This window comes from Ovis aries, chromosome 14 (assembly GCF_016772045.2).
Source record: "Ovis aries strain OAR_USU_Benz2616 breed Rambouillet chromosome 14, ARS-UI_Ramb_v3.0, whole genome shotgun sequence".
Taxonomy (NCBI): domain Eukaryota; kingdom Metazoa; phylum Chordata; class Mammalia; order Artiodactyla; family Bovidae; genus Ovis; species Ovis aries.
This window is the reverse complement of record NC_056067.1, coordinates 1,539,021-1,566,391: the sequence shown is the minus strand read 5'-3', so window position 1 is coordinate 1,566,391 and position 27,371 is coordinate 1,539,021. Positions and strand designations below refer to the sequence as shown.

Below are 27,371 nucleotides of genomic sequence, written 5' to 3'. Positions count from 1 at the left end.
GCTTCTGGTGTCGTGTCTCTTTGAATGCTAGAGGCGGGAACCTGTGTGCCTTTTGGAAAAGGGGTCTAACCCCAGACTGCCTCGTAGATTTCTTCATTTCGGTAGTACTGGGTCAGAATTAGACAGGATGGTCCCTGGATCAAAAGTAAACATCTTATTTAAATTAATGAAGTAAGTTGAGGCACTAGTTGGCAGTTCTCTTTTACTGTTGTCTCTTAAGTCCCCAGCACTGGTCACTTTGTCTGTTTACTAGCAGACTCAAGGGTCTAAATCCTGCAAGCTACATTTGCTTGCTGGCTTCCTATTAGTCTCTGAGTCCAGAAGACTCTTCTGTGTGGGGAGGAGAGGACTTTCTCTTCTCTTTGTCCTAGTCTTTGGCAGTGCTCCTGGCAGTGGCAGCAGCACTGGGCACGTGTGGACTCCTGGGTTTCTGCTCAGCACAGCTCTGGCCACTTGCCTCAGTTTCTTTGTTCTGTTCAGTTCAGGAATTTCTTTGGCTGTAAATCGTGGTGTTCTGAGATTAGACTGAAAAGGCTGAAAATGCTTTCCAGCTGAACAGCATTGGAGTATACTAGATTGCAGGAGGACTAGATCCATCCGGTTAACACTGTCATGGAGCCATGTGCTCCAATGGAAAGAGGTGAAAAGGTCCTGAGTGAAGAAGTGAACCCCACATTACCAAGAAACCTACCACCACTGTTCCTCTTCCAGAGTATTCTTTCCTTGGTTTCCCATCTCAGTGGTTGACTGTAAGTGAAGTTTCTAAAAATAGACATTTGTGTGTCCTTGTCCTTTAATCAGTTTGTTTGTTGGTAACAATCTCTTGTTTGTCCCTTTGTAGTTTACACAGCCCTTTTCTAACACTGCTGGTGCTGCTGCTGCTGCTGCTGCTGAGTCGCTTCAGTCGTGTCCAACTCTGTGCGACCCCATAGACGGCAGCCCAACAGGCTCCCCCCATCCCTGGGATTCTCCAGGCAAGAACACTGGAGTGGGTTGCCATTTCCTTCTCCAATGCAGGAAAGTGAAAAGTGAAAGTGAAGTCGCTCAGTCGTATCCGACTCCTAGCGACCCATGAACTGCAGCCTACCAGGCTCCTCTGTCCATGGGATTTTCAGGGCAAGAGTACTGGAGTGGGGTGCCATTGCCTTCCCCACCTTTCTAACACATTCATTTTTGAACAGTGTTATGGAGTAAATGTTGTTATTCCAATTTATAGGAGAAGAAACAGGTTAAAAATCAAGTTCAAGAGAAAATAACGTAGGTGGCGTTCGATTAAATTTTACATATCCTATACTTATTTTACATATGCTATACTTAGCATTCACAATTAAAGCAGATAGTCATGTACTTGTGACATTTTACATTCTTCCAAATGCCCTCATTTGTCTTGAGTTTGTGGGTGCTGAGGCTGGAATTACCACACAGGGTATTTGACTGCTCTAATGGCCTCATCTAAGTGGAATCAGGCAGTATTTGTCTTTTTGTGACTGGCTCATTTCACTTAGCCTAATGTCTTCAAAGTTCATGCATGTTGTAGCGTGTGTCACATTTTCCTTTCTTTTTAAGACAGTGGCACTCCATTGTATACATGTATACCACATTTTGCTTATCCATTCATCTGTCAGAGGACAGGTAGGGTGCTTCCACATTTTAGCTATTATGAACAATGTTACTATGAACATGGGTGTACAGATATCTCTTGAGACCCTGCTTTCAGTTCTTTGGGTATATACTCAGAGGCAGAATTGTTGAATCATATGGTAATTCAGTTCTTAATCATTTGAGGAACTGCTATATTGTTTCTAGCAGCTGTACCATTTTACATTCCTACCAAACAATGCATAAGAGTTACAGTTTCTCCACATCCTTTCCAACTCTTTCATTTTCCAATTTTTGCTTTTGGGTTTTTGTTTGTTTAACAGTAGCCATCTGAATGGTGTGAGGTGGTATCTCACTGTAGTTTTGATTTGTATTTCCCTAGGGATTAGTGATGTTGAGCATCTTTCTATGTGCTTATTGACTGTTTGTATATCTTCTTTAGAGAAATGTTTATTCAACTCCCTTGCTCGCTTTTAAATTGGGTTGTTTGGTTTTTTGTTGATGCCTAATCCTCTTTGATTTTCTGCTTCCTCCTAGACCTAGATAACATAGGTGATGCCGAGAGTTCCAGGAAATGTGGTAAGATGGGGATGATTGAGGCCCAAGAATGATAAAGACCAAGTGGCATTGCTTTACTTTCAGAAGCCAGGAGACCACAATTACCCTTATTACCAGCAAGACTGAAGAACTGACCAAAGGACCTTGACCAGCAGGGAGCCGGGGAGAGAGAGCCAATAAAAGATAGCATCCCTGGGAGCAGAATAGACACAGCCAAAGAGGGTGCTTTTAAACATCTACCCCAAAGCGCATGTCCCTTTGCTCAGTTTTTAGACCTGAGCCAATTTTCAGATCCAGAACGCATTGATGAACAAGTAGCTATGAACCTAGGAACAGACGCTACGACACCATGCCAAGTGTATGGTTCCTTCAGTGTTTTCCCCAAAGAGACTCATGGCCATTTACCTGGGACTGTACACTGACAAGAGAGAAATAACCATATATTTGAGGACTTTTTGGATATTTGAGGACTTTTTGGATATTTGATTGAGTTGTCCTTGATATCAGACCAAAAGCATCAACATAGGCCCCTGGCCCATGGGGACCTCCTACTATAAATAAAAGTCCTGGCCAGATTATGGCTCAGTGGCCCTACCTAGTGTGAACCCATCCAGTGGTCAGTCCCCAACCCCCAAATACATAACTGGAAATGATCTATAATAATCTAGATCTAGAAACAGTAAGTTATTGTGAAAACGATCTATCAACATGTTTCTGGCTTGTGGGATAAGAATTATGACAGGAAAGGCCAAATCTAAACCTTGGAAACTGCTCTCCAGCCACTGACTGGCACTTTCAGTGCCACGGTCTAGGTTCAATCCCTGGTCAAGGAACTAAGATCCTGCAAGCCACAAGGCATAACCAAAAAGAAAAGTGTCTTATTGAGGGATGGGGGTTGGAGGATGGTGATTAGTGCCACCATTAAAATCTAAAGGATGAAAGAAGGATCCTGAAAGATGGTGGAGAGTGACAAATATTTCAGTGAGTAGAGCTTCAAGCTGTGCCCTGATCTTTCCGCTTTGTGTGGAAGAAGTGGCTTAAGGTGAGAATATAAACAGATTTCCTGGGCAGGGTCCAACAGACTGTTCTTGGATAACGGCATGTGGTTGGGCTATATGGAGAAGGCACAATGTGTGAAAAAATTTTTTTGTTACAATACAATGCCTACCAGAAAGCCTCCACCATGGAAGAGGCATTGAATAACCAAGTGGTTGAATGACAGCCAGTTGACAGCCAGCGTTCAGCCACTGCAGACCTAATATGCTGGGCCCATGGAGTGGCCCTAATGGCAGAGGTGGAGGCTACATACAGGCCCGACTTCGGTCTCGGAGAGTGGACTGCCGCCTACCAAGGGTGCCTCTGAACGTCCAGTCTGTCAGCAACAGAGACTACCACGGAGTCTCTGATACGCCCTATTCCTAGAGAAGATCGAGCAGCTGCTTTGTGGCAAGTCAGCTACAGTGGGCCCTTCCTCTTCCTTATGGGAATAGATAGCTGTTGTGGCCGTGGATTTAGCTTTCTTACTCTGAGAGCCTCTGCCGGCAGAATACCAGATTGAGGCACAGATTGCTGCACAGTATAGCATCTGACCCAGGGGACCCACTGTCCAGTGATGGCATTGCAGAAATGGATCCATGACTGTGGGGTCTGTTGGTCTTGTCATGTAATACTATACCATCCAGAAACAGCCAGCTAACAGAATACTGATAATGAAGCACCGGCTAAGAAGCAACACTCGGAAAGAATAAGGTGTCGTTCTTCAGGATGCGGTGTTAAGTAAGAGACCTCTGCTGGTGCTGTTTCCCCAGTAGGAAGGATATATGGGTCTAGGAACCACATGGGGAAACAGGAGTGGCTTCATTTACTGTCATTCTCAGTGACCTGGGCAATTTTTGTTCTTCCCATTCCAGCAACCTGGGCTCCATGTGGTTGAAGGTCCTGGATTCCTATAGGGGTGCACTTTGCCAGAGGACACAGCAGGGGTCCCACAAAACTACACATTAGGGCTGCTACCAGAGCACTTTGGAACTTTATACCCAGGGACCAGTACATGAGAAGAGGAATCGCCATATTGGCAGTGGTAACAAACCCTGATCAACAGGAGAAAGTAGAGCTGCTTGTACATAATGGGAGTAAAGGGGAAGAGCCAGGTGATCCACTGGGTTGCCTGCTGGTGCTGCTCTGTTGCCTCTGTAACTGTTGGCAGACGTGCAACAGTACCGCACCAGGTTGAGAAGGTTATGATGCCCACCACCACTACCACCCCAGGAATGAAGGCTTGGGGCGTATCTCCAGGTAAGCCAGCAAGACTTCTGAGGTGCTTCTGAGGGTAAAGGAAATTCAAAATGGAGGAAACAGGATAAATGCCACTCGTAGCCCTGAGGTCACCAGCAGTAGTGGATGTTAGTTTATCTCACTAACCTCCCTTCTCTGAGTTTTTCCCTCTGAAAAAGAGATCCATGGAAACTGTAGAGCTGCTCATCAAATTTGTGGAGAGAAATCTTGGGCATAAGGGGTGGAATGGGATGATTAGGAAAATCTTCCTCTCAGGTCGCTTAAGGACTGTAATTGACCAACAGTCCTCGCTGCTGTGCTCTGAAATGCCATCGTCAGGTTCACTGAGGCCACACTCCTCAAGGGATCTTTCAGCCAGTGACTGAGCGTGGCAAGAGATGTTAAAGCAGGCCCTTTTCTGTGAGGTTCCACAGTAACCCTAATTTTCTTTCACAGCTAATCCTGTCTGGAGATTGCTTCTCAACAGAACTCAGAATAACCCACTAGGAGGTAAATGGTGGATTAGGTAATGAAACCCAAACAGTCTAGGCTGGTTCTTCTAACTACAGTGCTATTCCCAAGGCAGGAAGTATATAGGAGGAAAAGAATTGTTGAATTATAAATAAATCTAAAAATGGCCTGTTGAAAAGGGGTTACTTTTTCTAAGGAGGCTTCAAAAATGTTGAGACTTTTGAGCTGACCGTTAAAGGAAAAGAAAAATGTTAAGTGTTGGAACTTCATGGGTCAATGTCACATCTACATGATCTTGAAAATTTGGACATGGCAAGGTCAGGAAGTGCTTGAAGAAATGGAGGACCACCAATGCAGCCCTGCATTAGAGAGAAAGTTGCCAAAGACTGGCAGGGACCAGTGCTGCCTTAGCTGTTGGGAAAGCACATTTCCTGGATTCCATAATCAAAATTGAAAATCACTCCAGCTGATTCAGCGGCACAGTCATGGTTGGAAAAGTATTCCTGTACTTTGCAAGCTGCCACAGTCCTCACATGGAAAAGATGGCAAGAAGTCAGGGGAGGATGCTCTGCCCGACCATTTCCTTTTCACATTGCTTGCCCAATGAGAAGAATGGTTAGAGGTCTTCTGGGAAGTCACTTCAGCCACTCAGCAGGGGGAGGAGCAGCTTGGAGTTCAGTAAGCCTTCATGAATGGTTGCCTTCTGTGTGCCCAACATCACTCTGAGCCCTGGGGGTAGTTGTGAGGTGGTTAAAGACTATTAGCTCTTGCTTGGGGATTAAACCACACCCCTGCTGATACTGCTCCAACAGCTTCCCAATGCACTTAGATTTAAGTAGACTTCCCTGGTGGCCCCGGTGGCTGCGTGGGCGCAGGAGGGCCTAGAGGAGCTATCCCATGTTGAACGTCAGGAAGGGCGGTGGTAAGGAGATACCCCTTGTCCAAGGTAAGGAGCAGCGGCTGCGCTTTGCTGGAGCAGCTGTGAAGAGATACACCACGCCCAAGGTAAGAAACCCAAGTAAGATGGTAGGTGTTGCAAGAGGGCATCAGAGGGCAGACACACTGAAACCATACACACAGACAACTAGTCAATCTAATCACACTAGGACCACAGCCTTGTCTAACTCAATGAAACCAAGCCATGCCCACGGGGCAACCCAAGACGGATGGGTCATGGTGGAGAGGTCTGACAGAATGTGGTCCACTGGAGAAGGGAATGGCAAACCACTTCAGTATTCTTGCCTTGAGAACCCCATGAACAGTATGAAAAGGCAAAATGATAGGATACTGAAAGAGGAACTCCCCAGGTCAGTAGGTGCCGAATATGCTACTGGAGATCAGTGGAGAAATAACTCCAGAAAGAATGAAGGGATGAAGTCAAAGCAGAAACAATACCCAGCTGTGGATGTGACTGGTGATAGAAGCAAGGTCCGATGCTCTAAAGAGCAATATTGCATAGGAACCTGGAATGTCAGGTCCATGAATCAAGGCAAATTGGAAGTGGTCAAACAAGAGATGGCAAGGGTGAACGTCGGCATTCTAGGAATCAGCGAACTAAGATGGACTGGAATGGGTGAATTTAACTCAGATGACCATTATATCTACTACTGCGGGCAGGAATCCCTCAGAAGAAATGGAGTAGCCCTCATGGTCAACAAAAGAGTCCGAAATGCAGTACTTGGATGCAATCTCAAAAATGACAGAATGATCTCTGTTCGTCTCCAAGGCAAACCATTCAGTATCACAGTAATCCAAGTCTATGCCCCAACCAGTAATGCTGAAGAAACTGAAGTTGAATGGTTTTATGAAGACCTACAAGACCTTTTAGAACTAACACCCCCAAAAGATGTCCTTTTCATTACAGGGGACTGGGATGCAAAAGTAGGAAGTCGAGAAGCACCTGGGGTAACAGGCAAATTTGGCCTTGGAATGCGGAATGAAGCAGGGCAAAGACTAATAGAGTTTTGCCAAGAAAATGCACTGGTCATAGCAAACACCCTCTTCCAACAACACAAGAGAAGACTACACATGGACATCACCAGATGGTCAACACCGAAATCAGATTATATTCTTTGCAGCCAAAGATGAAGAAGCTCTATACAGTCAACAAAAACAAGACCAGGAGCTGACTGTGGCTCAGATAATGAACTCATTACCAAATTCAGACTCAAATTGAAGAAAGTAGGGAAAACCGCTAGACCATTCAGGTATGACCTAAATTTAATCCCTTATGATTATACAGTGGAAGTGAGAAATAGATTTAAGGGCCTAGATCTGATAGATAGAGTGCCTGATGAACTATGGAATGAGGTTTGTGACATTGTGCAGGAGACAGGGATCAAGACCATCCCCATGGAAAAGAAAGGCAAAAAGCAAAATGGCTCTCTGGGGAGGCCTTACAAATAGCTGTGAAAAGAAGAGAGGCAAAAAGCAAAGGAGAAAAGGAGAGATATAAGCATCTGAATGCAGAGTTCCAAAGAATAGCAAGAAGAGATAAGAAAGCCTTCTTCAGCGATCAGTGGAAAAAATAGAGGAACAGAACAGAATGGGAAAGACTAGAGATCTCTTCAAGAAAATTAGAGATACCAAGGGAACATTTCATGCAAAGATGGGCTCGATAAAGGACAGAAATGGTCTGGACCTAACAGAAGCAGAAGATATTAAGAAGAGGTGGCAAGAATACACAGAAGAACTGAACAAAAAAGATCTTCATGACCCAGATAATCATGATGGTGTGATCACTCATCTACAGCCAGATATCCTGGAATGTGAAGTCAAGTGGGCCTTGGAAAGCATCACTATGAACAAAGCTAGTGGAAGTGATGGAATTCCAGTTGAGCCGTTTCAAATCCTGAAAGATAATGCTGTGAAAGTGCTGCACTCAATATGCCAGCAAATTTGGAAAACTCAGCAGTGACCACAGGACTGGAAACGGTCAGTTTCATTCCAATCCCAAAGAAAGGCAATGCCAAAGAATGCTCACACTACCACACAATTGCACTCATCTCACACGCTAGTAAAGTAATGCTCCAAATTCTCCAAGCCAGGCTTCAGCAATACATGAACCGTGAACCCCCTGATGTTCAAGCTGGTTTTAGAAAAGGCAGAGGAACCAGAGATCAAATTGCCAACATCTAATGGATCATGGAAAAAGCAAGAGTTCCAGAAAAACATCTATTTCTGCTTTATTGATTATGCCAAAGCCTTTGACTGTTGTGGATCACAGTAAACTGTGGAAAATTCTTCAAGAGATGGGAATACCAGACCACCTGACCTGCCTCTTGAGAAATCTGTATGCAGGTCAGGAGGCAACCGTTAGAACTGGACATGGAACAACAGACTGGTTCCAAATAGGAAAAGGAGTACGTCAAGGCTGTATATTGTCACCCTGCTTATTTAACTTCTATGCAGAGTACATCATGAGAAACGCTGGACTGGAAGAAGCACAAGCTGGAATCAAGGTTGCTGGGAGAAATATCAATAACCTCAGATATGCAAATGTCACCACCCTTATGGCAGAAACTGAAGAGGAACTAAAAAGCCTCGTGATGAAAGTGAAAGAGGAGAGTGAAAAAGTTGGCCTAAAGCTCAACATTCAGAAAACGAAGATCATGGCATCCGGTCCCATAACTTCATGGGAAATAGATGGAGAAACAGTGGAAACAGTGTCAGACTTTATTTTTTGGGGCTCCATAATCACTGCAGATGGTTACTGCAGCCATGAAATTAAAAGACGCTTACTCCTTGGAAGGAAAGTTATGAGCAACCTAGATAGTATATTCAAAAGCAGAGACATTACTTTGCCAACTAAGGCTAGTCTAGTCAAGGCTATGGTTTTTCCTGTGGTCATGTATGGATGTGAGAGTTGGACTGGCAGCACCAAAGAATTGATGCTTTTGAACTGTGGTGTTGGAGAAGACTCTTGAGAGTCTCTTGGACTGCAAGGAGATCAACCCTGGGATTTCTTTGGAGGGAATGATGCTAAAGGTGAAACTCCAGTACTTTGGCCACCTCATGCAAACAGTTGACTCATTGGAAAAGACTCTGATGCTGGGAGAGATTGGGGGCAAGAGGAGAAGGGGACGACAGAGGATGAGATGGCTGGATGGTATCAGTGACTCGACGGACGTGAGTCTGAGTGAACTCCTGGAGTTGGTGATGGACAGGGAGGCCTGGCATGCTGCGATTCATGGGGTCTCAAAGAGTCGGACATGACTGAGCGACTGAACTGAACTCCCTGGTGGCCCAAATGGTTAAAGCATCTGCTTACAATGCGGGACACCTGGGTTTGATCCCTGGTTTGGGAAGATCCACTGGAGAAGGAAATGGCAACCCACTCAATTATTCTTGCCTGGAAAATCCCATGGACAGAGGAGCCTGGCAGGCTACAGTCCATGGGGTCGCAAAGAGTCGGACATGACTAAGCTTCACTTCAAACCTAATGCAATTGTTTTCTATTTATCCCTTGTTTCCATTGTTTATTCCCACCCCTATTGGCTACTTTTGGATTAATCAAATCCTTTACACTTACACATTCTTGTAAGTATCCTTTTAGTGTTTATCCTAGACTCCAGGGTGTGGCAATTACAATTCTGCATCCTTAATATCCTATGGGGTCATATATTTCACTGTTGCATATGTTAAAAATTTATCATTATCATTGTTCCAAACCATATTATCTGCCTATTTATCCTTTCTGTACTTTTTATTCCTTCCTGCAGTCCCATACTTCCATCTGAGATCATTTTCTTTCAGCCTAGGGTAGTGCAGGCCAACTAGCAATGAATTACTTCACTCTCTCAGCTTTAGTCTGTCTGCAGATGTCTCTATTTCACCTTTTTTTGAGTGAATCCAATTGCATTTTTGCATCATGCGAAATGCTAGGCTGGATGAAGCACAAGCTGGAATCAAGATTGTAGGGGGAAATATCAATAACCTCAGATATGCAGATGACACCACCCTTGTGGCAGAAAGCAAAGAGAAACTGAAGTACCTCTTGAAGAAAGTGAAAGATGAGAGTGAGAAAGCTGGCTTAAAACTCAATATTCAAAAAACAGCTCATAGCATTCAGTCCATCACTTCATGGCAAATACATGGGAAAACAATGGAAACAGTGACAGACTTTATTTTCTTAGGCTCCAAAATCACTGCAAATGGTGACTACAGCCATGAAATTAAAAGACCCTTGCTTGGAAGAAAAGCTATGACCAACCTAGACAGCATATGAAAAACAGACATTACTTGGCTGACAAAGGTCTGTCTAGTCAAAGCTATGGTTTTTCCAGTGGTCATGTATGGATGTGAGAGTTGGACTATAAAGAAAGCTGAGCGCTGAAGAATTGATGCTTTTGAACTGTGGTGTTGGAGAAGACTTGAGAGTCCCTTGGACTGCAAGGAGATCCAACCAGTCCATCCTCAAGGAAATCAGTCCTGAATATTCATTGGCAGGACTGATGCTGAAGCTGAAATTACAATACTTTGGCCACCTGATGCGAAGAACTGACTCATTTGAAAAGACCCTGATGCTGGGAAAGATTGAAGGCGGGACAAGGAGATGACAGAGGATGATTGGATGGCATCACCGACTCGATGGACATGAGTTTGAGTAAGCTCTGGGAGTTGGTGATGGACAGGGAGGCCTGGTGTGCTACAGTCCATGGGGTTGCAAAGTTCAGTTGACTGAGCAACTGAACTGCACTGAATTGCATTTTTAAAAACTTTTATTGAGTAAAATTCACATAACATAACATAAGCTCCAATGTTTTAACAATTTTAAGTGCACAATTCAGTGGGTTTTAATATAATCACAGTGTTACGGTTCTGATTATCTGATTCATTGCAATTATCTGATTCCAGAATATTTCCATCATTCCCAAAAGAAATCCCATACGTCTCAGTTCTCCCTCCCCCCCATATGCTGGAAACCATTAAGCTATTTATATTGCTATGGATTTGCCAATTCTGGATATTTCAGAAGAATGCAATCCTACAGTTGGTGGCCTTTTGTCTCTGGTTTCTTTCACTGAGTATTACATTTTCAAGGCTCACCCACATTGTAGTGTATATCAGTGCTTCATTACATTGTTTTTGTGGCCATGCTGTGAGGCATAGGGGGTCTAAGTTCCCAAATAAAGGATGGAACTAGTGCCCGCTGCAGTGGAAGTGCAGAGTCTTAGCCACTGGACCACCAGGGAAGTCCCTAATTTACTTAATTTTTGAAGTACAATTTCCCTGGGTGTAAAATTCTAGGTTCAGTTTAATTGCCAAGTCATGTCCGACTCTTTGCAACCCCATGGACTGCAGCACGCCAGGCCTCCCTATTCATCACCAACTCCTGGAGCTTGCTCAAACTCATGTCCATTGAGTCGGTGATGTCATTCAACCATCTCATCCTCTGTTGTCCCCTTCTCCTGCCTTCAGTCTTTCCCAACATCGGGGCCTTTTCCAATGAGTCAGTTCTTTGCATCAGGTGGCCAAAGTATTGGAATTTCAGCTTCTACATCAGTCTTTCCAATGAATATTCAGGACTGATTTCCTTGAGGATGGACTGGTTGGATCTCCTTGCAGTCCAAGGGACTCAAGAGTCTTCTCCAATACCACAGTTCAAAAGCATCAATTCTTCAGCGCTCACCTTTCTTTATGGTCCAACTCTCATAGCCAGACATGACTACTGGAAAAACCATAGTTTTGACTAGACAGACCTTTGTCAGCCAAGTAATGTCTCTGCTTTTTAATACACTGTCTAGGTTGGTCATAGCTTTTCTTCCAAGGAGGAAGCATCTTTTAATTTCATGGCTACAGTCACCATCTGCAGTGATTTTGGAGCCAAAGAAAATAAGTCTCACTGTTTCCATTGTTTTCCCATCTATTTGCCATGAAGTGATGGGACCTGATGGCATGATCTTAGTTTTTTTAATGTTCTTTTAAGCCAGCTTTTTCACTCTGCTCTTTCACTTTCATCAAGAGGCTCATTAGTTCCTCTTCATTTTCTGCCATAAGGGTGGTATAATCTGCATATCTGAGGTTATTGATATTTCTCCCTGCAATCTTGATTCTAGCTTGTGATTCATCCAGTCTGGCATTTCTCATGATGTATTCTGCATATAAGTTAAATAAGCAAGGTCACAATATACAGCCTTGATGGACTCCTTTCTCATTTTGGAACCAGTCCATTGTTACCTATCCAGTTCTAACTGTTACTTCTTAACCTGCATACAGGTTTCTCAGGAGGCAGGTAAGGTCATCTGGGATTCCCACCTCTTTAAGAATTTTCCACAGTTTATTGTGATCCACACAGTCTAAGACTAAGTCTAAGTCTAAGACTAAGCGTTTGGCATAGTCAATAAAGCTGAAGTAGATATTTTTCTGGAATTCTCTTGCTTTTTCTATGATCCAGTGGATGTTGGCAATTTGATCTCTGGTTCCTCTGCCTTTTCTAAAACCAGCTTGAACATCTACAAGTTCTCCATTCACGTACCACTGAAGTCTAGCTTTGAGAACTTTGAGCATTACGTGGCTAGCGTGTGAGATCAGTGCAGTTGTGTGGTAGTTTGAGCATTCTTTGGCATTGCCTTTCTTTGGGATTGAAATGAAAACTGACCTTTTCTAGCCCTTGGCAAATAGATTCAAGGGACAATAGATTCAAGGGATTAGATCTGATAGAGTGCCTGAAGAACTATGGACAGGAGGTTTGTAACACTGTACAGGAGGCGGTGAACAAAACCACTCCCATGAAGAAGAAATGCAAAAACGCAAAATGATTGTCTGAGGAGGTCTTAAAAATAGTTGAGAAAAGAGGAGAAGCAAAAAGCGAAAGAGAAAAGGAAAGATACCCATTTGAATGCAGAGTTTCAAAGAAAGCCTTCCTCAGTGATTAATGCAAAGAAATGGAGGAAAACAATGGGAAAGACTAGAGATCTCTTCAAGAAAATTAGAGATATTAAGGGAACATTTCATGCAAAGATGAGCACAATAAAGGACAAAAACAGTATGAACCCAATAGAAGCAAAAGATATTAAGAGGTGACAAGAATACAGAAGAACTATACAATAAAGATCTTAATGACCCAGATAACCATGATGGTGTGATCACTCACCTAGAGCCAGACATGCTGGAGTGGGCCTTAGGAAGCAAGCATCACTATGAACAAAGCTAGTGGATGCGATGGAATTCCAGCTGAGCTATTTCAAATCCTAAAAGATGATGCTGTGAAAGTGCTGCACTCAATATGCAAGCAAATTTGGAAAACTCAGCAGTGGCCACAGGATTGGAAAAGACCAGGTTTTCATTCCAATGCCAAAGAATTCTAGGTTAGCAACATTTTTTTTTTTTCTTTTGGTATTTAAATTATGTCATTCTACTGTTTTCTGGCTTCCATTTTTTCTTACTGAAAAATCAGATATGTGTTGTTGCTCCTTTGAAGATAACGCATCTTTGTCTGCTTTCAAGAGTTTTTCTCTTGATTGTCAGCAGTTTTATAATGACATGTCAGATGAGGTATTCTTTGTATTTATTTGATTGGGGTTCACAGAACTTCCCTAATCTATAGGTTGATATCTTTCATCAGTTTGGGGAAATTCAAAGCACTGTCTCTTCAAACATTGAAATGCAGCTTTCTCTTTCTCCTCTACTTTTGCAGCTCTAATCTAATTATATGTATGTTAGACCTTTTGACTGTGTCCTGCACATCTTACTGTCTGTTCTATAAAAAATCTTTTTTTCTTTCTGTGCTTGCTTTTGGATATTTTCTATTGATTGTTTCCATTCAGTAATTCTGTCTTCTGCCATTCAGTTCAGTTCAGTTCAGTCACTCAGTCGTGTCTGATTCTTTGTGACCCATGGACTGCAGCATGCCAGGCCTCCCTGTCCTTTACCAACTTGCGGAGTTTACCCAAATCATGTCCATTGAGTCAGTGATGCCATCCAACCATCTCATCCTCTGTCGTCCCCTTCTCCCGCCTTCAGTCTTTCTCAGCATCAGGGTCTTTTCCATCAGGTGTCCAAAGTATTGGAGTTTCAGCTTCAACATCAGCCCTTCCAATGAACACTCAGGACTGATCTGCTTTAGGATGGACTGGTTGGATCTCCTTGCAGTCCAAGGGACTCTCAAGTCTTCTCCAACACCACAGTTCAAAAGCATCAATTCTTTGGCACTCAGCCTTCTTTATGGTCCAACTCTCACATGACTACTGGAAAAACCATAGCTTTGACTAGATAGATCTTTGTCAGCCAAGTAATGTCTCTGTTTTTCATACGTTGTCTAGGTTGGTCATAGCTTTTCTTCCAAGAAGCAAGCATCTTTTAATTTCATGGCTGCAGTCACCATCTGCAGTGATTTTGGAGCCCCCCAAAATATTCAGCCACTGTTTCCCCATGTATTTGCCAAAAAGTAATGGAACTGGATGTCATGATTGTAGTTTTCTGAAGGTTGAGCTTTAACCCAACTTTTTCACTGTGTTCTTTCACTTCCATCAAGAGGCTCTTTAGTTCTTTACTTTCTGCCATAAGGGTGGTATCATCTGCATATCTGAGGTTATTGATATTTCTCCCGGCAACCTTGATTCCAGCTTGTGCTTCTTCCAGCCCAGCGTTTCTCATGATGTACTGTGCATAGAAGTTAAATAAGCAGGGTGACAATATACAGCCTTGACGTACTCCTTTTCCTATTTGGAACCAGTCTGTTGTTCCATGTCCAGTTCTAACTGTTGCTTCCTGACCTGCATACAGGTTTCTCAAGAGGCAGGTCAGGTGGTCTGGTATTCCCATCTCTTTCAGAATTTTCCACGGTTTATTGTGATCCACACAGTCAAACACTTTGGCACAGTCAATAAAGCAGAAGTCAATGTTTTTCTGGAACTCTTTTGCTTTTTCGATGATCCAGTAGGTGTTGGCAATTTGATCTCTGGTTCCTCTGCCTTACCTAAAACCAGCTTGAACATCTGGAAGTTCTCAGTTCATGAATTGTTGAAGCCTGGCTTGGAGAATTTTGAGCATTACTTTGCTAGTGTGTGAGATGAATATAAATGTGCGGTAGTTTGAGCATTGTTTGGCATTGCCTTTCTTTGGGATTGGAATGAAAACTGACCTTTTCCAGTCCTGTGGCCACTGCTGAGTTTCCCAAATTTGCTGGCATACTGAGTGCAGCACTTTCACAGCATCATCTTTAAGAATATGAAATAGCTCAACTCGAATTCCACCTCCTCCACTAGCTTTGTTCATAGTGATGCTTCCTAAGGCCCACTTGACTTCACATTCCAGGATGTCTGGCTCTAAGTGAATGATCACAGCATCGTGATTATCTGGGTCATGAAGATCTTTTTTGTTCAGTTCTGTGTATTCTTGCCACCTCTTCTTAATATCTTCTTCTGTTAGGTCCAGACCATTTCTGTCCTTTATTAAGCCCATCTTTGCATGAAATGTTCCCTTGGTATCTCTAATTTTTTTGAAGAGATCTCTAGTGTTTCCCATTCTGTTGTTTTCCTCTATTTCTTTGCATTGATCACTGAGGAATGCTTTCTTATATACCCAGTGATACAGACTGAATATCTGTATCCACCAGCATATTCATATGTTGAAGTCTTAACCCCTAGTGTCATGGTATTTGATGGGAGGTGGATTTTGGAAGGTGAATAGGTCATGAGGATGGATAACTCATCAATGGGATTAGTGCCTTTATAAAAGATACCTGGAGAGTTCCCTGGCTCCCATTTACCAATTAAGGTCCATCACAAAGAAGGCTGTCTTCACACCTGGATGTTGGCTCTCAGTGGACATTGAATCTTCCAGGACCTTGATCTTGACCTTCCCAGCCTTTAGAACTGTAAGAAATCAATTTTTATTGTTTACAAATATCCAGTCTATGCTTTTCTGTTTTGGGTTTTGTTGTTGCGTTTGTGTGAGTGTGTGTGTGTGTTTGGCTGTATAGCATGGCTTGCAGGACCTTATTTCTGTGACCAGGGATTGAACCTGTGCCCCAAGCAATGGAAGCATGGAATCCTAAACACTAGACAGCCAGGGAATTCCCTATGGTGTTCTGTTAAAGCAACCCAATCCAGTCTGCTGTAAATGTTATCTAGTGAATTTCAATTCAGTTCTAGAATGTCCATTTGTATAAAATACTATTTTTTACTGAAATTTTCTATTTTTACCCATTTTCTCTTTTATTTTCACACTTATTTTAAAGTCCCCATCTGATGAGTCCAATATCCAAATCATGTTTTTGTTGACTTTTTGGTTATTTAGTTCAGGCTCATTTTGTTTTCAGCATGCCTCATGATTTTTGATTCATTGTTGGATCATGCAGATTAAACATTATAGAAGCTCTGGATAGTATTAATCTTTCTCCAGAAAGGTTGATTTTTCTTCTTAAAGTCAGAGTACTGGAGGGTCACCTTGGCCCCACTGAGGCGTGTTTTAAGCTTAATTAGAGGTGGTATATTCTAGTTTTGCCTTTTCTTCTAGAGCAAGTCCTTATCCCGGCAGTGTTGTCCTTTCTCCTGCAGTATGGCCTTTGTTTCTAGGGTGTAAACCTTCTGAGGCCTCAGTTAAAAGCTAAGGGTGATGCCCTGGTGGCTCAGACAGTACAGTGTCTGCCTGCAATGCAGGAGACCTGGGTTTGATCCCTGGGTCAGGAAGATCCCCCGGAGAAGGAAATGGCAACCCACTCCAGTTAAAAAAAAGAAAAAGCTAAGGGTGTTTACCAAGGTCTCTCCACAACGGTAGGCTCCAAGCTCTAGCTTCTCTCTCCCCAGCTCTCTGTGTGCTTGTGCCGTGTGTTCAGTCATGTCTGACTCTTTGTGACCCCGTGGACTAGCCTTCCAGACTCCTCTGATTTCCCAGGCAAGAATACTGGAGTGGGTTGCCATTTCTTTCTCCAGGGTATCTTCCCCACCCATGGATCGAACTCATATCTCTTGCAGCTCCTGCACTGGCAAGCGGATTCTTTACTACTGTGCCAGGGATCGCTGTGCGGAAGTCTCTCTCAATTTACTGCTCTCTCAGTTATTGTTTTCTTCTGGGTTTGTTGGAGTCTGACTATGTTCATGTACAGCTTAGGAGTCAGTTAGCCACTAGAGAAATTTGTTCACAAATTTTTGGCTCTTTCTCTTTGGTTTCCTTCTCTCCAGTATTTTGACCCTAAGTCCCAGCCACCATGTATTTTCAGTCCAATAAGATTACTGCTGTCTTTATAGGCTCAGTTCTTCTGAGCCACAATTTGGACAATCCACTGAAAAAAAAAATCTGGATGGAGTTCCACTGTGTACTTCCCTTCTCTCAAAGACTGTAGTTCCCTCATTTCCTCACTGGGTTAGTTACTTGCTCACCCCTCAAAAGATACTTTATATATTTTATCTCGTTTTTATGGTTTTATTTCAGTGTAAATACATATTTGTATTTTCACTCATATTTGGGGTCAGAATCCTCCCCATTTATGTCCTGCAGGGCCTATATGGCCCCATATATCCTCCTTCTAGTCCCCTCTTTCCTCATTTGAATACAGCCACATAGGCCTTCATTTCGAATGCTTATTCCCCTGTATTGAACTTGTCATTAACCTTTGCTTTTAGAACTCTTGTTATGGTCTAAATGTTTTTGTCCCCCCTAAATTCATATGTTAAAATCCTAATGCCCACTGTGATGGAATTAGGGATGGAGGTGCTTAGATCATAAGAGTAGAACCCTCATGAATGAGATTAGTGTGCTTATAAAAGAGACCCACACAGCTCCCAGTCCCTTCCACCATGTGAGGAAGAAGTTGGCAGTTGGCAATCTAGAAGAGGGCCTTTGCCAGAACCTGACCATGCTGCTACCCTTATCTTAGATTTCTAGCCCCCAGAACTATGAGAATATTTCTATGGTTCATAAGCCACCCAGCATGTGCTGTTTGATTACAGAAGCCTGAACAGACTAAGACATCTTTAGATTTCGCCCTCTTTTGTTTTTAATAAATTTATGCCAATTCACTCATAGCTCAATGATCATTAGTTGCCTTTATATAAAAGCTCCTCCCCCATCATCCCATATGTTTTATTTTCATCATAACACTTATAGTATCTTAAATTGTCTTGATCTTTGTTCACTGTCTTATTGTTTATCTCACATATACACCAGTTCTTGAGCAATGTGTGGCATATTAATAAAATTCTCAACACATAGCTATTGAATGAGTTATGGAAGTGAGGATCAAGAAACAAGTACAGTAAAGGGTAAAATAAATTCCTAGCTTGTGGTAGAGATAGTCTGTTTATACAGAAACAGAGTCCAGGAGACCCAGGTTAGGTCAACCCTCTTCCCACTGGCTGGTGGTTTGCGTCTTTTGGAAAGTCTGACTTGCCTAACACAGCCTGAGCTGGCCAGGTTCCCAGATTTTGCTTCTTGGTCACTGTGATTTCAAGATAGGCACATATACTCCTCCCTATCTCCAGAGGCAATCTGCGGCCGGGTGCAGGGTTTCCTCAGTGCAGGCTGAGAGACAGGCAACTGCTGGCTTCTCTTAGCAGATGGTCAATTTTTAGCCTTAAACTGGCTTAAAATAAACTCTCATTTGTTGTCTGAGTACACGCAGACCCATTACTGAACATTGATGCCTCTGATGCAGTGGTTAGGACTCAGTGCTTTCACTGCTGAGGGCCCAGGTTCAATCCCTGGTTGGGGAACTAAGATACCACAAATGGCATGGCATGCCTCCCTCCCCACCCCCAACCCCCTCAAAAAAGTAATGACCCTTAGTGGCTTTTCAAGAACTTCAGGTCTCTAGCCTGCCTGAGACTTACCTATGCTGCTACTGCTGCTGCTGAGTCGCTTCAGTTGTGTCCGACTCTGTGCGACCCCATAGACGGCACCCCACCAGGCTCCCCCATCCCTGGGATTCTCCAGGCAAGAACACTGGAGTGGGTTGCCATTTCCTTCTCCAATGCATGAAAGTGAAAAGTGAAAGCGAAGTCGCTCAGTCGTGTCTGACTCTTCGCGACCCCATGGATTGCAGCCCACCAGCCTCCTCCGTCCATGGAAATTTCCAGGCAAGAGTACTGGAGTGTGGTGCCATCATCTGTTAAGGAACATGTACATTTATCTGGTCTACCCTGGACTATCTTAGTCAATGTTCAAAGTTGGCCATAGCCTTAGGACCACATGGGGCTTCCCTCGTAGCTCAGATGGTAAAGAATCTGTCTGTGATGCAGAAGACCTGGGTTCAATCCCTGGGTCAAGAAGATCCCCTGGAGAAGGGAATGGCAACCCACTCCAATATTCTTGCCTGGAGAATTTCATGGAGAGTCCATGGAATCACAAAGAGTTAGACACAACTGAGTGACTAACGCTCAGGACCACATTATGGCAGTAGCTTGAGGAAGTTTTGGCAGAAATGTCAGGAACATGCCCTCATTTCTAAAAACAGAGGCCTGTGTCAGCCACAGTGAGCAGTTGGTACCCCCAGAATATTCTTATTTTCAGCAGTTCCTTATGGAGTCCATGAACCCCCACCCAATTTCTCAGGTTCTAGTTATGTCTTGTCGGTCTTCACTGCCCATTTGTGGGTCAGGACAGCAGAAGCTGCATTTGTGAACATGGATGACCCGTGGGGATCACATGTCCCAAGCTGCCCTGATTCCCCACCACGGTATACCGGCAGGGTGGGATAAAAGTGCACCGCACCAAGTGAGAGGCCAGGGGTTCTGGTTCCAGGCTGGCAAAGTTCATCCTGGGCAGGACATTTAACCCTGCTGTGCAGAACTGTTACCATCTCTGCCGTTCTTCAGCTGAGTGAGAACCCAACTCAGGCCTGATGCATAGCTCAAATGACACAATAGATGTGAAGATGCTTTGGGAAGGTATCTCTCTCCTGTGGAGGAGGGGGGACTAGTGAGAAGTGAAACCACCATTCCCACCTATAGTGCTGCTAAAGATGCTGCATGCAGGACAACAAGCCAATTACCGAGGCACAACCAACCTGAGGCCTCAGCATGTTTTGCTACTTCCTCCTCGAAATGTGGGTTTAAAATCTGGCTCAGATACAAAGGGTTTCCCGGTTTATTCATAATATTGGTTATAACTTTTTGAATCCCATATTGTGGGCCAGCCACTTTATTTCTAATCTTCACAATTATACTTCACATTAGAGCTCCTCCTCTGCCTTCTCAGACGAGGAGGCTCAGAGAAATTAAAAGATTTGTCTAGTCTGCCAAGAGCTAGAATAACGGGCTCTTTCTTCTGGAACCAGTGCTCCTAACCCTGATTCAGCGCTGCCTTCCTCTCTGGGTAAGAGAAGCTTCTGAGGCAGATGGAAGGAAGGGAGAAGTGCAAGAAGAGGTTCCTGGATATCGGAATACACCTTATCGTGTAAGGCTCACCTCTACGCATAAAGTTTTTTCTTTCAAGTCACAGAACGGGTGACACAGTCTACCGGCCATCTTGGTTGTGGCAATCCCAATCCTTTTTTTTTCTTTTGGTGACGGACAACCAAAGAAATTAGGCAAGGCGGTCCTCCCCAGGGATCTGAAGGTGCGCCAGAGACGCCCAGCGTCGCCCTCTCGCCGGCCGAGGTCCGGGGCGCCGGCCCTCAGAGCCCGGCGGCGTGCGCGCTCGGCGCCCAGCGGCGGGTCCGCGCGGCGGGAGGGGTTCGAGGGACCCAGCCGGCCCCGCCCCGCCCCGCCCCCTCATTTAAATACGCGGCGCCGGCGGGCACGTCGAGCTCGCCGCGGACTCAAGATGGCGGCGTGTGGACGTGTACTGAGGATGTTCCGCTTGGCGGCGGCGCTGCCGCTGCTGCTGCTCGCGGCGGACGGCGCGCAGAAAATCCAGGGCCCGGGCGGCCACGGGCAGGGCCCGGGCCCGGGGAGCAACCTTCTTCCCCTCGGAGCGCAGCCGGGAGGCGGCGTGCTGCCGGGTCAGCTCCTGCTGCCTCAGTCATCTCAGTTGCAGCAGCAGCCGCAGCAGCAGCAGCCTCAGCAGCAGCAGCCTCAGCAGCAGCAGCCGCCGTTCCCCGCGGGCGGGTCTCCGGTCCGGCGGGGCGGAGCAGGGCCCGGCGGGGCTGGCGGGGGCTGGAAGCTGGCGGAGGAAGAATCCTGCCGGGAGGACGTGAGCCGTGTGTGTCCCAAGCACACCTGGAGCAACAACCTGGCTGTGCTGGAGTGCCTGCAGGACGTGCGAGAGGTGAGGCGCCGGGCGCCGGGCGCGCAGGCCTGGCCGCCGCGGACGCCGGGCGGCCTGGGCAGCCGCTGACGCCGCGGCCGCGCCTCTCGCTTCCTCTGCGCGGCCGCCCGCTCCCCGGCGCGCTCCGGGGAGGGGACCCCACCCCCAGCCCTCCCTCGCTCCCGGCGGGGGTCTGGGACGCCCACCCCGGCTCCTGGCCGCCGTCGGCCGAGGCCCAAGCGGGTCTGTGTTTGCTCCGGTCTTTTGTGTGATGCTCTAAGCGCGGTGGCTCCTCGGTGAAGACCTGTGTAGGATTTTGCTCCCCTTTTCGATTTGGGTAATTTGTAGCAGCTCTTTAAAACGTGAAAGATGGTTGGCGTACTTCAGCTGGTAAAGAATGCCCTGCTGTTTATTGGCAGTAGGTAATGTTTAGACAGCTCGGGTTCTGTTCTGATGTGTATTGTAGTCTGCAGCCAGATTTACTGTCTTTACCCTATTCTTCTGTAATTCAAAAATTCCTGTTATTTATCAGCTGCTGAAACTAATATATGCTTTTTTTTTTTTTCCTTCACGTCTTTTGGTCAATTTGTAATAAATCCCAAGTGGTCCCGAAGCTTGAGAAGTTGAGGCAGCGTTTGAAGCTGGGCTGTGAGGTCTTTGCTTTCTGATCTTTTTGCCTGTCTGACTGTACCTCTTAATGCCGTCTTGTTTTGATGTTCTTTGATGCCATTCAGTTTAGTAACACAGAACTCTCTAGATTTAATGCTGCAGACGTTAAGTGCAGTTTTGACAGTTATCAAAGTTTGGGAGCAAATCTGGTAGGGACACTTTTTCCAACGTTTAAACAAAGGCCCCAAAGTTGGCATAGAATGAAACCATTGCTTGATACAGTTTTATTTGGAAAATTGTTATCAGAATTGCCTAAGATGTTCATGGTCACAGGAAGACCATTGGTTTGTAGAAACAGGCTAGTCTTGGCAGTTTTTTCCCCCCTTATCCCACCTGATATTTGCTCTGGTAGTCCATACAGAGTAATTCACAAGAGGAAAAGATATACATGCTCAGGGGACAGAGAGAAAGGAAATTTCTAGAGCCACCAGAAATGTGGAGCCTTCGATGACTTATCTACAATTTGGAAATTAGAAAAAGAATCCCTTGTTCTTGATCCTTCACCTACGTCTCTAGTCAGTACGGCTAAGATTCTCAACTGTGTCACGCTTCTTGAAATTTTCTGTTTGCCTTTGAGGATATAAAATACATGCTGTTCTCTCAAACTAGGATCGTAATGTTGAAGACCAAACATTTGGTGAGTAGTTTGTGGCAGAAACAGGATGTTATTAGGGAAAGTGGCCCTTTCTAGGAGTACCTCTTTCTTGACATGTATTAAGGACACGTGGATTCTGTCACTCACAGGAGCAGTGTTCCTTTGTCATGCTTGTAGAAGTGTGCAGCAGCATATATGATCCATAAATACCAGATCTGAGCACTTTTGGAGTCGGGTTAGTTAGCTAGATACTGTATTTCTTGCATTATTTACTGTACAAAACCTGGCCTGAAAGTGCAGGTCCTGTAGTTCCACCTTTGAGTGTAAGACTCTCAGCAGGGATATTGTTTCGGTAACTACATTTTCCTTCCTTTCTGGGGATGTTATTTAAACTCTTTGAAGGTAGTTACTAGGTCTTGTACTTCCTTTGTAGCTTTCCAGAGTACCTAATTCAGTGCCTAGACTCAGTAAATAGTGTTGACTGATTGAAGGTGAAGTAAACTAATGGAGTCTGTTTTATGAAAGAAAAGATGTCATGTAAATTGAAAGAGGGGACTTTTGGAGGGCAGGGGTTTATTCCAAATTTCCAGTTGTTTGGTTTTTTTTTTCCTCCTATTTTATATACATAAAAATTGAAAGAATAGTACCATGAACAACTATATATATTCTTTAAGAGGTGGAGCTAGTTTTAAACTACTTTTTTTTTTTCCTTTAAAGACAGCAAAAAGAAATTTTACTCCACTTAGAGAATTAGTTAAATCTATGCATTTGAAAGCATATAAGAAGAAAGTGAACTAGCTAGGCACATTTGAAATGGAAGTATGGAACGTGTTTCTTATGTGCTTTTTGGTACAAAGGACTGTTTGATAGGAACGCAGACATTTGTGCTTCTTTATTCCTTTGGATACTTATTTGGGGGAAGGTTGTTCTCTGTGTTCTTGCTGTTAGTATTTCGAAAATGCAAAGCATATGACTATTTAAATGGTAGTGTGGTAAACCACATTTTTATTTTGAAGTAGCATGGATATATGGTGTTAGGTTAAGTCTTAAGTTCAAATATTTTAAGGTTCCCTTTAGTGTTCAAAGTTACGTATTAATTCACTTACAGAATCTATTTGAAGGTATTTATGGATGGCATCACCGACTCGATGCACATGAGTTTGTGTGAACTCCGGGAGTTGGTGATGGACAGGGAGGCCTGGCGTGCTGCGACTCTGGTTGCAGAGTCGGACATGACTGAGCAACTGAACTGAACTGATAGTTACCTTTAAATAATTTCAGTGGGTACTTACAGTTTGTCTAATGTATGGTATGCCAGCAAATTAAAATTTTATGTGAAAACTATAAGTTAAACAGCATATAGACTAAGGTTAGTTCACAGCGTTTCTATTTTTTGGTTACTATTTTGAAGATACATGTTGTGGGGGATTTTTCTTTCTTTTTTTTAACCCTCTCAGATGAGTCATGCCTTTTAAAAGGTCAAGTATACCCACTGGGCCTGCTGTTACATAGTGGGTATATTAGCAGTAATGATGGAATAGTAGTCCTGGTTATGTGTGTATCTCTGTATGTAGTTAACAGTAGTTCTAGTTAAAAAAACATATAACTAGTTCACATACATATACTTTCTAGTATAAGTAAAAGGAAAAATACACCCTGGGCTGTTCTGGCAGTTAGAGGAAAAGTAATACCAAAGGAAGAGAAGGTACTGTTGTTTAGTTTAATGTTTGATAAAAAAGACATGCTTTATGTTGAGAGTAATTTTAAAACACTTTGCGTATTTTTGGCTGAAGTGGCAGAAGTTTCACATGGAGATGTTGATTCTTTAGAAGTTTATTAGTGATGTGCATAGTTTTTGTTAGTTTTTGTTGTTAGATTTTTTAAAAAGGAACAAAAGCTTTCTAATACATGAACAGAAGTAGTGAGAATAGTTTGATGATTCCCTGCCCCGTACGTATCCCCCAGCTTAAACTGTCCCCACTTCGTTTAATCACAGGGCTTGGGGGAATGGCGTATTTTAAAGCAAGTCCCAGACACTATGTCATTTCATTTATAAATACTTCAGTGTAAGTCTCTGATAAGGACTTAAAACAAGATAAAACCAGAACCTGCTTGTTATTTTTTAGTATTCAGAAGTATTATGGCGACTTCCCTGGCTGTCCAGTGGCTAAGACTCCCTGCTCTTATGTAGGGGGCACAGGTTTGATTCCTGGCTTGAGAACTGTGCCGCACAGCTAAGCCAAAATAAAAGCATTATGAGTATTTCTTCTGAATTTCTTGGTACCTTCTTTTTTTTTTTTTTTTTTGGTAACTTCTTTTGATATATCAGTTTCAAGTTATACATTTTGACCACTTTCTATGCACAGAGTGAATGCTTTGTAAATATTTATTTAAGGTGGACTATAATATATATATTTGGAGAAGGCAATGGCACCCCACTCCAGTACTCTTGCCTGGAAAATCCCATGGACAGGGGGAGCCTGGTGGGCTGCAGTCCATGGGGTCACTAGGAGTCGGACTCGACTGAGCGACTTCACTTTCACTTTCCTGCATTGGAGAAGGAAATGGCAACCCATTCCAGTGTTCTTGCCTGGAGGATCCCAGGGACGGGGGAGCCTGGTGGGCTGCCATCCATGGGGTCGCACAGAGTCGGACACGACTGAAGCGACTTAGCAGCAGCAGCAGCATAATATATATTGGAGAAGGAAATGGCAATCCACTCCAGTACTGTTGCCTGGAAAATCCCATGGACAGAGGAGCCTGGTAGGCTACAGTCTATGGGGTCGCAAAGAGTCGGACACAACTGAGTGACTTCGCTTTCACTTTCACTAATATACGTTGAAGAGGAATTGCATTACAAACCGTAAACCTGCTTTGACTCGTAGGTGAACATTTTCTTTTTCTGTTCGTAGTCTTTCTCTTAACTGTATCCTAAGATAGTAGGCCACAGTATCTGTATTATTTATCCTGTGAGGTGAATAGTGTTATCTTATTATCTTAGTTGAGAAGCAGACTCAGAGAGATGAAGTAAGTTGTCCAGTGTTATCGCCTGCCCTAAGTGGTAAGGCTTGTATTCAGAAAATTCTCTCTGACTTCAAAGATTGTACGCTTTCTAATCCTCCATGGATGGTTGCAGCTAGAAAAATTAGCATATGGCTATTGAGAATGCCAGGGGTTCATAAATGGACACAAAGTGAGAAGAGTAGCCTGGAATTAGAATTCTGTTTTCCTCACTACCAAGAACAGTTGGGTAGCAGCAGCATCTTAGCATGGCAGTATTGTATAGATTTCTCAGGTGGACAGACCGACATCATTAGACAAAGCTAATTACTAATCTGAGTCCATTACAAGTAGAGTTTCTGCTTCATGAAAAGATTTTCAGATTCCGTGTTACCTTCAGCACAACTGGTATAACGGAGGAATTTAGATGTATCCCCCTACTCTTTGTATTGAATCAATGGAACACCGCGAAGTGTGAATTAGGACTGGAGCTGGCACCGCTGTTAGCTAACTGTAGAACCGCTTCTCCGTTCCATTCATGCAGCGCCACTTTGTGCTCTTTCTGTAGTGACTCCTGTGCCAGGCCCCTCCTGTAGGTTCTGGATGATTACTGCATCCAGCCATCGGATAAGAAAAGAGAAGAGAAGAGGGCTGCACTCGGGTTTTCCAAGCTTGGACTGGGTTTGGAAGTGTGTGCGTGCTCAGCAGTCGTGTCCGACTCTACAACCCCTATAGACTGTGGCCTCCCAGGCTCCTTTGTCTGTGTGATTTCCTGGGCGAGAATACTGGGGTGGGTTGCCTTTCTCTTCTCCAGGGGATCTTGCGGACCCAGTGATTGAAGCCGTGTCTCCTGCGTGTCCTCCATGGGCAGGCGAGTTCTTTACCGCTGAGCTACCAGGGAGAGCCAGTCATTTTACCACTAAGGTGCAGCTCCCTCGTGTGTGCACTTTAGTTTCCGAGATCCCTTTTATTTGATCTATGAGTTGTTTCCTGTGTATTCTGTCTGTACTTATAGTTTGTAGAATTTATGTGTGTACCGTCGTGCTCATTCACGGGTGAAAATAGTGAAATGAATAATGCAAACAGCAATTAATCCAAACATTGTTTGACTTTAGGATATATTATGATTATTTTGTTTGAGCCAACATGGAATTGCCTCCTGTGCTGACTCTCAGTGGTTGGAAGCAGTCTAACCTCATAATCAAGGTGTGATTGATCGGTTACGCACTTACCATAGTGGAAGAGAACTAGTATTTTAAGATACCAGCATTGCTTACAGTTGGTTTGATAAATGGGATTGTGATCAGGAAACAGTTGTATAAGAGAGTGTTCATCACTGCATGTTACATGGGCAGTGAATCCTTTAGAGCAATGAAAAGAGCACAGAACTAGGATTTAGACTTGGATGGATCCCAGCTCTGCTACTCTTGGCTTAAAAATCATATCACCACTTTTTTTTTTACCCTTAAGTAGGAACAACAGACTGGTTCCAAATAGGAAAAGGAGTCCGTCAAGGCTGTATATTGTTACCCTGCTTATTTAACTCTATGCAGAGTACATCATGAGAAATGCTGGGCTGGATGAAGCACAAGCTGGAATCAAGATTGCCAGGAGAAATATCAATAACCTCAGATATGCAGATGACACCACCTTTATGGCAGAAAGTGAAGAGGAACTAAAAGCCTCTTGATGAAAGTGAAAGAGAGTAAAAAAGTTGGCTTAAAGCTCAACATTCAGAAAACGAAGATCATGGCATCTGGTCCCATCACTTCATGGGAAATAGATGGGGAAACAGTGGACACAGTGTCAGAGTTTATTTTGGGGGGCTCCAAAATCACTGCAGATGGTGATTGCGGCCGTGAAATTAAAAGACACTTACTCCTTGGAAGGAAAGTTATGACCAACCTAGACAGCATATTCAAAAGCAGAGACATTGCTTTGCCAACAAAGGTCCATCTAGTCAAGGCTATGGTTTTCCCAGGTAGTCATGTATGGATGTGAGAGTTGGACTGTGAAGAAGGCTGAGTGCCGAAGAATTGATGCTGTTGAAGTGTGGTGTTGGAGAAGACTCTTGAGA

The 27,371-nt window shown here is 44.0% G+C and overlaps 1 protein-coding gene and 1 long non-coding RNA gene across 2 annotated transcripts in view; one reads left to right on the top strand and one right to left on the bottom strand.

The window, feature by feature from the left end:
- Positions 1–10,604: 10,604 nt before the first annotated feature.
- LOC132657716 (uncharacterized) lies at positions 10,605–21,148 on the bottom strand. Its single transcript, XR_009596248.1, has 2 exons — positions 20,250–21,148; positions 10,605–15,719 (listed from the first exon to the last, which is right to left on the bottom strand). It is a non-coding gene; the product is annotated as an uncharacterized LOC132657716 (long non-coding RNA).
- GLG1 (golgi glycoprotein 1) overlaps positions 20,588–27,371 on the top strand; it is a 121,854-nt gene continuing 115,070 nt past the window's right edge. The window contains exon 1 of the mRNA XM_015100366.3: positions 20,588–21,051. Within this exon, the coding sequence (XP_014955852.2) occupies positions 20,608–21,051 (444 nt within the window). The 5' untranslated portion in view covers positions 20,588–20,607. The remainder of the gene's footprint in view (positions 21,052–27,371) is intronic.